The sequence below is a fragment of the Mobula birostris genome, chromosome 12 (genome assembly GCF_030028105.1).
Source record: "Mobula birostris isolate sMobBir1 chromosome 12, sMobBir1.hap1, whole genome shotgun sequence".
Classification (NCBI taxonomy): Eukaryota; Metazoa; Chordata; class Chondrichthyes; order Myliobatiformes; family Myliobatidae; genus Mobula; species Mobula birostris.
In genome coordinates, this window is record NC_092381.1 from 13263851 (window position 1) to 13275890 (window position 12040).

The 12040-nt window shown below is 42.0% G+C and overlaps 1 protein-coding gene across 4 annotated transcripts in view; it reads right to left on the reverse strand.

The window, feature by feature from the left end:
* Positions 1–3440: 3440 nt before the first annotated feature.
* The window catches only part of LOC140205742 (interferon-induced protein 44-like), a 56266-nt gene continuing 47666 nt past the window's right edge, over positions 3441–12040 (reverse strand). For all 4 annotated transcript variants that reach the window (XM_072273317.1, XM_072273319.1, XM_072273315.1 and 1 more), the window contains one exon: positions 3441–4594. In XM_072273317.1, coding sequence (XP_072129418.1) covers positions 4415–4594 — 180 coding nt within the window. In that variant the 3' untranslated portion in view covers positions 3441–4414. The remainder of the gene's footprint in view (positions 4595–12040) is intronic.

Below are 12040 nucleotides of genomic sequence, written 5' to 3' on the forward strand. Positions count from 1 at the left end.
GCCTGGAGTGATTCGAGCTGGTTACTGAAGAGAACAAGGAGTCATAAATTACTGATTGTCACTTGCTGGGAAGAGGGCAACTGGATGCTGGCCAGGAGCAGAGCCAATAAAAAGGTGTTAAAGGTCAATCAGATTACCTACAGCCAATGATACTGAAATGCAAAATTTGAATTGGTAAGAAATGAGTACAAAAGTGGACACTTTGAGTGTGCTATCAGCGATAACTCTCGCAAGAGACCCACCATCATGAGGAGGAGCCACCATGCCCCAGGCTAGGCGAAGAAAGGATCGATCGCCTGGCCAGTGGATATCACCTATTTTGATGTTATAAATTGGACACGTTCTATGAGTGAGTATGGAGAGGACAGTAGAGCTCACGTTCAAAGTTGTTGGCCTGGGATCAACGTAGTTACATTGTTTTGTTTGTGCAGAGACAAAAAAGAGCAAGCCTCAATTAGTTACGATTTGCGTAATGAATTTTCTAACCTAGTTTCATTGAGGAACGGTCAACATAAGAAAGTTATGACCACATTGATGGGGCTATATTATAGACAACACAACAGTCCACAGGATTTAAAAGAACAAATTTGTAGAGGGATCGATTGTTGCAAGAAGCAATCGATGTTGTGATAATAGGTGATTTTAATTTTCCACGTATTGACTACGACTCTGATAAAGTGAAAGAACTAGATGGAACAGAATTTGTCTAATGTGTTTCAGGAAACTTTCTTAATCAGTAATAGAAGTCCTAATTAGAGAGGATGCAATACCTGATCTCCTTTTAGGCAATGAGACCAGGCAGGTGACAAAAATTTGTGTAGGGGAGCACTTTGCATCTAGTCATAATGCCATTAGTTTCAGGGTAATTATGGAAAAGGGATAGGTCTGGACCTTAGGTTGGATTTCTAACTTGGAGAAAGACCAATTTGATGGTATCAGGAAGGATCTGGCAAGTGTGGATTGGGACAGGCTGTTTTCTAGCAAAGGTGTACTTAGTAAGTGGGAGACCCTCAAAAGTGAAATTTAGAGAGTACAAAGCTTAAAGGTAGGAACAAATGAGGTACCTGAGGAGTAGAAAAATGCTAGAGGACACCTAAGAGATTATTTGATGGATGAGAGGGATCATTGATAATACTGTGAATGCAGTGCTCCTGATTAATATCTCTGATGGGTGGCAGAGAGATCTTGATGATCCTTGATAGGTTTCAATGAAATCCCCCCCCCCCATTCTTCTAAACCCTGGAACTCCAGTGAGTACAGGGTCAGAGCCACCAAATTCTCCTCTGACATTAATCCTTTCACTTCCAGGATCATTCTTGTGAACGTCCTCTGGACCCTCTCCAATGCCAACCCTAGATAAGGAGAAGAAAACTGCACACCATATTGATGGAGGGGACATACTTTCCAAACAATAGTCTGCACATTCTACAGGAGTAATTTCTTTACTCAAAGGTCATGAATTCCTGGAACTCTTCACCCCAGACATTTGTAAAGGGGGAAAATCACTGAATACTTATGAGATTGACTGACATTTAAACTACAATGGGTACAGGGGAAAAGCAGGAAAAGTGGTGAAACTTCCTTCTCAACTAGATGGACACATTTTTCCCAGTGACCGAGCTTACGGTACCTTAGCACTGTGCTGAGGTGAACCTGAGCCTCCCAGACTGACCTTCGTGTTACTTGTTACTTGGAGCTTAAAAGGAGGCCATTCAGCCCATTGGGTCCACACTGACTGAAGGAAAATGAATGTCAGGATTGCACTTCGATAACAAATTTACTTAGAGCTTTGAACTTTAAACTAGCTCCTCACAGAACAATCCCATTATTTCTATTTTCCTTTACTCCAGTCCCCGCGCTCCCGCCGCTATTTATTTTCGGTCAAGTGTCCATCAATTCTCTCACACCTTATTTGACCCTTAACTATATTAAGGGTGTAGTGAAGAAGTTTCCCCTCAGATTCCCCTAAAATATTCCATCTTTTTCCTTTCTATGTCACATGTACATTGAAACATACAGTGACATGCGTTGTTCACGTCAACAACCAGCACAGGCCACGAGTGCCGGGGTGCAGGGAGAGGGGGGAGCAGGGGGAGTCCGCTGCATCACCACACTTCTGGTGCCAACATTCCCACAACTCATTAACCCTAACCTGTGCATCTTTGGAATGTGGGAGGAAACCCATAAGGTCACATGGAAAACGTACAAACTGCTTACAGAGAGCTGCAGGAATTGAACAATCTTAAAACTGGTGCTGTAAAGTGCTACGCTAAACAGTAGGATGTCAATCCATCCTAAACAAATGACTTCAAGTTCCACCCTCACCTAGGCTGAGGGAAGAAATCTGTGGAGGTAGATGCGTCAAGACCATCCACCTGAATCTTGGGTTTGAGCGAAGCAAAACGTTGTTCATTTCGCTTCATAAATTTATTGGTTTATTGAGATACAACCTAGAAAAGGCCCTTACGGCCCATAAAGCCGCACCAACCAGCCAACCACTGATTAAACCCGAGCCTAATCACAGGACAATTCATAATGACCAATTAACCTACTAACTTGCAGGACAGTGGGTGGAAACCTAGGCATTTCACGGGAAGGACGCCGGGATTGAACTCCAAGCTCCATCCCTAGCTATAGTCTATCTACTGCTTGTTATGCCGCTGGCAGTTAAGGCAGCTATGAAGGACCTCCATCTCTGACTGTCCCTGGCCACTCAGATGTTAGGAGAATTGTTCATTGCTGTTTCCATAACAGTGTTGTTTTACCAGTCAGGATTGCTGGCCCTGAACTGAAGCCTTAAACCTGGAGTAATCGTGGACCATTCTTATTCTGGCCTCTACCCTCTACCCTTTGACCCGTTTGATGGGTGATCCTACCAAGGGACAAAGCATAAAGACCTAACTCCAGCCAACATAGCTGCCTGGGTCACTGAGGCACACAAAACTCCAAACCACGAGGCCGAGCTGTAATAGCATCGTATTAACCGCCACACTACTGTAGCACCCTGACTTCTGACTTTCTATCTGAAATTCTACCTGACTTGCTGAATTCCTCATTTGTAAGTCCACATTGTCACAATATGCCAGATGAGCAGAAGCCCCAATTCCCTGAAGTCATAAAAGACACAACAGAAAATGTTCCAAGCTTTTTTCTACATTGCTTTAAGTTTAGTGTTCAGAGATTTAATAGTCACAGCAGATAAACCTGCAAAAATTTCTAATAGACGAAGTGTATACTAACAGCAGCAGATAAAAGAAAGCTCTATTACATTTGCAGTTAGTCTAATTCATCCTCGGTTGGATGCCAGTGTCTAGTCTTATGAACAACTGTGAGTCCTTAAGCAGTTCTTTAAATTTGCACAGGATATTAGCATCACAGAATTGCAGGGGACTGTTAGGAGCATTTAAGCCAATATAGACTCATGATACATAGAGATTGGGATTACAATAATAACAGTTAACATGTACAAGCACAGATTCCAAGTAACAAATATCATTTAGCCTCCCAATCTCATGGTAACTGACCATGAAAAAGCTATTTTATAAAGAGAGAGAAACTAAAAAAACTAAACTAAAGAAAAAAACAAACGAAGCTGGGCTGTCATATTATATCAGCTAAAATTATTATTTGTCATTAACTCCACTCCTCTATACATGAACAAAAAAAATTACTACATAAGGATTCAGAAAGAGTCAACTTACATCATATGAAAATAGTGAATAAATGGCCTCCAAGTTTCTTCACATTTAACCGAAGGATCCATAGTATCACTCCCAATATTTTCCAAGTTTAGGCATGCTATTGTTTGGCAAAACCATTGGAATGTAGTGGGGGGATTAGAATCTTTCCATTTAAATAAAATGGATCTTCTGGCTATTAATGTAACAAATGCAATTAGACAACAAGCTGACAAGGATAACGACTACAGTCTATCACTGGTAGTCCAAAGATTGCAGTAATAGGATGAGGTTGTAAATCAATACGCAGAACTACTGAAATAATATCAAAAATATCTTTTCGAACACTACTTTATCTGCCTCTCCGATATTGTATCAAATTGAAGTTACAGAAAAAATTGTAAGTTTAAACCCCTATCAGAAGAGTTTAATAGCAATTATTTATGATCTGATTACGAAAATTCTTCAATTAGTCAATACATCCTCAATGTGTGCTAGACACGCCTTGACAAAATTTAAGGTGGTTCACAGGGCTCGTGTCCAAGGGTAAGTCAGCTCATTTTTATTGCCATATAAATCCTGTTTCTGATAGATGTAATTCTGAGGTCTTTCATTGATTCTGTTGTAGTTACTGTTCTATAGATTTGTTGAGTATGCCCACAAGAAAATTCATCTCAGACATATATGTACTTGGATAATAAAATTTACATTGAGCTTGACCATCACCCAAAATTGCATCATGCTAAAGATAAACCAGCCAGGTTCTCAAAATAGGTATCGACAGACTGCAGCATCAGCACGATTGCGTAGAGTATTAGAACATCAGTCGCACAATCCAGCTCATGAGAGAACCAATAGTTATTGACAGGGACTATGCAGGAAATTGGGATTCTGAGTTGTTCTCCGACCTCCATTATCTGAGAATAAGAGCATACAGTTTATTAGGAGTGTGTGAACAGACTAGGACAGTTTGCTCATCAAGCTCTCATTTCCCAATGGTTATTCCTTATCTAAGTCTTTAATCTCATTAAGATTCAAGATTAACATAGAAACATAGAAAATAGGTGCAGGAGTAGGCTATTTGGCCCTTCGAGCCTGAACCGCCATTTATTATGATCATGGCTGATCATCCAACTCAGAACCCCGCCCCAGCCTTCCCTCCATACCCCCTGATCCCCGTAGCCACAAGGGTCATATCTAACTCCCTCTTAAATATAGCCAATGAACTGGCCTCAACTGTTTCCTGTGGCAGAGAATTCCACAGATTCACCACTCTCTGAGTGAAGAAGTTTTTCCTAATCTCGGTCCTAAAAGGCTTCCCCTTTATCCTCAAACTGTGACCCCTTGTTCTGGACTTCCCCAACATCGGGAACAATCTTCCTGCATCTAGCCTGTCCAATCCCTTTAGGATTTTAAACGTTTCAATCAGATCCCCCCTCAATCTTCTAAATTCCAACGAGTACAAGCCCAGTTCATCCAGTCTTTCTTCATATGAAAGTCCATCCCAGGAATCAATCTGGTGAACCTTCTTTGTACTCCCTCTATGGCAAGGATGTCTTTCCTCAGATTAGGGGACCAAAACTGCACACAATACTCCAGGTGTGGTCTCACCAAGGCCTTGTACAACTGCAGTAGTACCTCCCTGCTCCTGTACTCAAATCCTCTCGCTATAAATGCCAGCATACCATTCGCCTTTTTCACCACCTGCTGTACCTGCATGCCCACTTTCAATGACTGGTGTATAATGACACCCAGGTCTCATTGCACCTCCCCTTTTCCTAATCGGCCACCATTCAGATAATAATCTGTTTTCCTATTTTTGCTACCAAAGTGGATAACTTCACATTTATCCACATTAAATTACATCTGCCATGAATTTGCCCACTCACCCAACCTATCCAAGTCACCCTGCATCCTCTTAGCATCCTCCTCACAGCTAACACTGCCACCCAGCTTCGTGTCATCCGCAAACTTGGAGATGCTGCATTTAATTCCCTCATTCAAGTCATTAATATATATTGTAAACAACTGGGGTCCCAGCACTGAGCCTTGAGGTACCCCACTAGTCACCGCCTGCCATTCTGAAAAGGTCCCGTTTATTCCCACTCTTTGCTTCCTGTCTGCTAACCAATTCTCCATCCACATCAATACCTTACCCCCAATACCATGTGCTTTAAGTTTGCACACTAATCTCCTGTGTGGGACCTTGTCAAAAGCCTTTTGAAAATCCAAATATACCACATCCACTGGTTCTCCCCTATCCACTCTACTAGTTATATCCTCAAAAAATTCTATGAGATTCGTCAGACATGATTTTCCCTTCACAAATCCATGCTGACTTTGTCCAATGATTTCACCGCTTTCCAAATGTGCTGTTATCACATCTTTGATAACTGACTCCAGCAGTTTCCCCACCACCGACGTTAGGCTAACCGGTCTATAAATCCCCGGTTTCTCTCTCCCTCCCTTTTTAAAAAGTGGGGTTACATTAGCCACCCTCCAATCCTCAGGAACTAGTCCAGAATCTAACGAGTTTTGAAAAATTATCACTAATGCATCCACTATTTCTTGGGCTACTTCCTTAAGCACTCTAGGATGCAGACCATCTGGCCCTGGGGATTTATCTGCCTTCAATCCCTTCAATTTACCTAACACCACTTCCCTACTAACAAGTATTTCGCTCAGTTCCTCCATCTCACTGGACCCTCTGTCCCCTACTATTTCTGGAAGATTATTTATGTCCTCCTTAGTGAAGACAGAACCAAAGTAATTATTCAATTGGTCTACCATGTCCTTGCTCCCCATAATCAATTCACCTGTTTGTCTGTAGGGGACCTACATTTGTCTTTACCAGTCTTTTCCTTTTTACATACCTATAAAAGCTTATACAGTCAGTTTTTATGTTCCCTGCCAGTTTTCTCTCATAATCTTTTTTCCCCTTCCTAATTAAGCCCTTTGTCCTCCTCTGCTGAACTCTGAATTTCTCCCAGTCCTCAGGTGAGCCACTTTCCCTGGCTAATTTGTATGCTGCTTCTTTGGAATTGATACTATCCCTAATTTCTCTTGTCAGCCACGGGTGCACTACCTTCCTTGATTTATTCTTTTGCCAAACTGGGATGAACAATTGTTGTAGTTCATCCATGCAACCTTTAAATGCTTGCCATTGCATATCCACCGTCAATACTTTAAGTGTCATTTGCCAGATTGTTTAATGTCATTTCCTGTACACAAGTGTAGAGGGCAAAATAATTGTTACTCCAAATCAGATGCAGCAAAATAAAATCACAATAAGGTAAACACAATAATAAAAAGTTACAATAAATAGAAATACGTAAGATAACTTAGATACTGTACATAGATTGATTGTATGTCCATAAAGTGACGCTAGGCACAAGGGTGTACATAAGGTGACTCCGACAGGAAATGAGAAATTAGAGGACATTGGGGGTGTGTTAATCACCCTTACCACTTGGGGAAAGTAACTGATTTTTGAGTCAGTAGCGTACTATGAGCCTCCTCCCCGATACTTTATACTTTATTGTCGCCAAACAATCGATACTAGAGCATACAATCATCACGGCGATATTTGATTCTGCGCTTTGTGCTCCCTGGAGTACAAATCGATAGTAAATATTAAAAAATTTAAATTATAAATCATAAATAGAAAATAGAAAAGGGAAAGTAAGGTAGTGCAAAAAAACCGAGAGGCAGGTCCGGATATTTGGTGGGTACGGCCCAGATCCGGGTCAGGACTGAGTTCTGACCAGCAAACAATCTGGACATCAGAAGTTTGCAAGGAGGGGATTTCACTCAAATCCACTGTCCTAGTAGAAAAAGGCAAGCAGCTGATCACAGCTGTGTAGATGAGCTCTGACCACCGACAATCTGACGTTTGGAAATAATTAGCAAGAGAAAATTAAAGGAACAGGGGCAAGCACAGTGGCAATCGTCCAAGTGGACAGTTAAAAGTTGTGATCTAGAGGCTTTAGCTCTTCGAGGCTTCAGTCAGAGAAAGCAGAAAAAAGCTACAGGTAAACTTTTTTTTTCCCTTCTAGGACAGTAGAGATGCCAGGCAGAATAGTTGAATGCCCCTCTTGTGGGCTGTGGGAAGGCAGGGAGACCTCTAATGTCCCTGAAGACAACAGCAATATCTAACAATCGCGTGAAGAAGTTGGAGCTGGAACTAGTTGAACTCCAGATCATTCAGGAAGTTGAGGGGGCGGTAGGTAGGACATATAGAGGAGTTGTTACACCCAAGATGCAGGACACAGGAAACTGGGTGACAAGAGGGGGAAAAGAGTTAAGGAGCCAGTACAGAGTACCCCTTTGCCCATCCCCCCAACAACAGGTATATCATTTTAGATTCTGTTGTGGGGCTTGACATAACAGAGGAAAGTCACAGTGGTCAGGTCTCTGGCACTGAGTCCAGCTCTGTGACTCAGAAGGGAAGAGGGTGAGAAGAGGCACACTGTCATTTGTTAGAGGAGTGGACAGGAGGTTTTGTGGGCGAGAACGAGATTCCCAGATGGTATGTTGCCTGTTGGGTGCCAGGGTCCGAGACATCTCAGATCGAATCCTCAGTATTCTTAAGTGGGAGGGTGAACAGCCAGAGACCATGGTCCATGTAGGTACCGAGGACATGGGTAGGATGAGTGACGAGGTTCTACATAAGGAGCTCAGGGTATTAGGTGCCAGGTTAAAGGGCAGGACCTCCAGGGTTGTGATCTTAGGATTGCTACCCATAAGTGCATAAGATATAGGAGCAGAGTTAGGCCGTTTAGCCCATCGAGTCCGCTCTGCCATTTCATCATGGCTGATCCAATTTTCCGCTCTGCCCCAAACTCCTGTCTCCTCCCCATATCCCCTCATTCCCAGACTAATCACAAATCCATCAACCTCTGCCTTAAATCTACAAAAAGACTTAGCCTCTATAGACGCCTGTGGCAAAGCATTTCACAGATTCACCGCTCTCTGGCTGAAGAAATTCCTCCTTATCTCCATTCTAAAAGGATGCCCTATATTCTGAGGATGTGTCATCTGGTCTTAGACTCTCCTACCACAGGAAACATCCTCTCCACATTCACTCAATCAAGGCCTTTCACCATTTGATAGGTTTCAATTAGATCACCCCTCCTTCTTCTGGATTCTAGTGAATATAGGCCCAGAGCCATCAAATGCTTTTCATGTGACAAGCCATTCAATCCTGGAATTATTTTCATAAACTTCCTTTGAACCCTCTCCAGTTTCAGCACACCTTTTCTAAGATAAGGGGTCCAAACCTGCTCACAATGCTCCAAATGAGGCCTCATCAGTGCTTTAAAAAGTCTCAACATCACATCCTTACTTTTATATTCTGATCCTCTTGAAATGAATGATAACATTGCATTTGCCTTCCTCACCAGACTCAACCTGCAAATTAACCTTTAGGGAATCCTGCACAAGCACTGGTAAGTCCCTTTGTACCTCAATTTTTTGTATTTTCTCTCCATTTTGTATTTTCTCTTTCATTTCTCCGACCCAAGTGCATGATCACACATTTCCCAACAGTGTTGCATCTGCTATTTCTTTGCCCATTCTCCTAATCTGTCTAACTCCTTCAGTAGGCGCTGTACTTCCTCAAAGCAACATGTGCTTCCATATCTTCTATCATCTGCAAACTTTGCAACAAAGCCATCAATTCCATCATCCAAATCATTGACATATAAAGTAAAACGAATCTGTCCCAACACAGACCCCTGTGGAACACCACTAGTCACTGGGAGTCAACCAGAAAAGGCTCCCTTTATTCCCTCTTTGCCTCCCGCCAGTCAGCCACTGCTTTATCCATGCTGGAATCTTTCCTATAATACCATGGGCTCATAGCTTGTTACCCAGCCTCATGTGTGGCACCTTGTCAAAAGCCTTCTGAAAATCCAAATACGCATCAACCGATTCTCCTGCTTATTTCTTTAAAGAATTCCAACAGATTCGTCAGGCAAAACTTTCCTTTGAGGAAACCATGCTGACTATGACCCATTTTATCATGTGCCTGCAAGTAACTTGAGACCACATCCTTAATAATCAGCTCCAACATCTTCCCAACCACTGAGGTCAGACTAACTGGACTATAGTTTCCTTTCTTCTGCCTCTCTCCCTTCATGAAGATTAGTGACATTTGCAATTTTCCAGTCTTGTGGAAACATTCCAGAATCTAGTGATTCTTGAAGGATCATTACCAATGCCTCCACAATCTCTTCAGCCATCTATTTCAGAACCCTGGGGTGTATACCATCTGGTCCAGGTAACCTTCAGACCTTTGAGCTTCTGAAGAACATTCTCTCTAGTAATAGTTACTTCACACACTTCATGACCCCGTCGCCAGGGACTTCCACCATACTGCTAGTGTCTTCCACAGTGAAGACTGATGCAAGATATTTATTCAGTTTGATACACCATTTCCTTGGCCACCATTACTATCTCTCCAGCATCGTTTTCCAGCAATCCAATATCCACTTTCACCTCCCTTTTATACTTTATGTATCTGAAAAAACTTTTAGTATCTCCTTTAATATTATTAGCTAGCTTACTTGTATAATCCCATCTTTACCTTCTTAATGATTTCTTTAGCTGCCTTCTGTTGGTTTCTAAAAGCTTCCTAATCCTCTAACTTCTCACTAATTTTTGCCCTAATATATGCCCTCTCTTTGGCTTTAATGTTGGCTTTCATTTCTCTCATCAGCTACGGTTATGTCATCTTTCTTTTAGAATACTTCTTCCACTTTGGGATGTATATATCCTGTGCCTTTCGAATTGCTTCCAGAAATTCCAGTGTCTGCTGCTCTACTATCACCCCTGCCAATGTTCCTTTTCAATCAATCCTGGTCAACTTCTCTCTCATGCCTTTGTAATCCCCTTTACTCCACTGTAATACCGATACATCTGTCTTTAGCTTCTCCTACTCAAATTTCAGGATGAATTTGATCGTATTATGATCACAATCCCCTTAGAGTTCTTTTACCTTAAGCTCTTAAAATCAATTCTGGTTCATTGCAGAACACCCAATCCAGAATAGCTGATCCTCTCTTGGGCTCAACCACGAACTGCTCTATAAAGCCAAGGATGAGTTGCAGTGAAATCAAAGCAAAAAGTATCAAATACTGGTCCTAAGGTGTTGTACTTAAATGCACGCAGCATAAGGAATAAGGTGGATGATCTTGTCGGACAGTTACAGATTTGGCAGGTATGATATTGTGGCCAACACTGAGACCTGGCTAAAGGATGCATGTCTCTGGGAGCTGAACGTCCAAGGATACACGGTGTATCGGAAGGATAGGAAGGTAGGCAGAGGGGGAGGCGTGGTTTTATTGGTAAGAAATGGTATTAAATCATTAGAAAGAGGTGATATAGGATCGGAAGGTGCAGAATCTTTATGGGTTGGGCTAAGAAATGGCAGGGGTAAAAGGACCCTGATGGCAGTTATTTATAGGCCTCCAAACAGCTGCAGGGATGTGGACTACAAATTACAACAGGAAACAGAAAAGGCTTGTCAGAAGGGCAGTGTTATGATAATTGTGGGGGATTTTAACATGCAAGTAGATTGGGAAAATCAGGTCGGCACTGGATCTCAAGAGAGAGAATTTGTAGAATGTCTGCGAGATGGCTTTTTAGAACAGCTTGTTGTTGAGCCCACTAGGGGATTGGCTGTACTGGATTGGGTATTGTGTAATGAACCAGAGGTGATTAGAGAGATTGAGGTGAAGAAACCCTTAGGAGGCAGTGATCATAACATGATTGAGTTCACTGTGAAATTAGAAAAAGAAGCTGAAATCTGATGTGTCAGTATTTCAGTGGAGTAAAGGAAATTACAGTGGCATGAGAGAGGAACTGGCCAAAGTTGACTGGAAAGGGACACTGGCGGGAAAGACAGCAAAGCAGCAGTGGCTGGAGTTTATGCGAGAAATGAGGAATGTGCAAGACAGGTATATCCCAAAAAAGAAGAAATTTTCAAGTGGAAAAAGGATGCAACCGTGGTTGACAAGAGAAGTTAAAGCAAAGGAGAGGGCATACAAGGAAGCAAAAATTAGTGGGAAGACAGAGGATTGGGAAGTTTTTAAAACCTTACAAAAGGAAACCAAGGTGGTCATTAAGAGAGAAAAGATTAACTATGAAAGGAAGCTAGCAAATAATATCAAAGAGGACACTAAAAGCTTTTTCAAGTATATAAAGAGTAAAAGACAGGTGAGAGTAGATATAGGACTGATAGAAAATGATGCTGGAGAAATTGTAATGGGAGATAAGGAGATGGCAGAGGAATTGAACGAGTATTTTGCATCAGTCTTCACTGAAGAAGACATCAGCAGTATACCGGACACTCATGGGTGGCA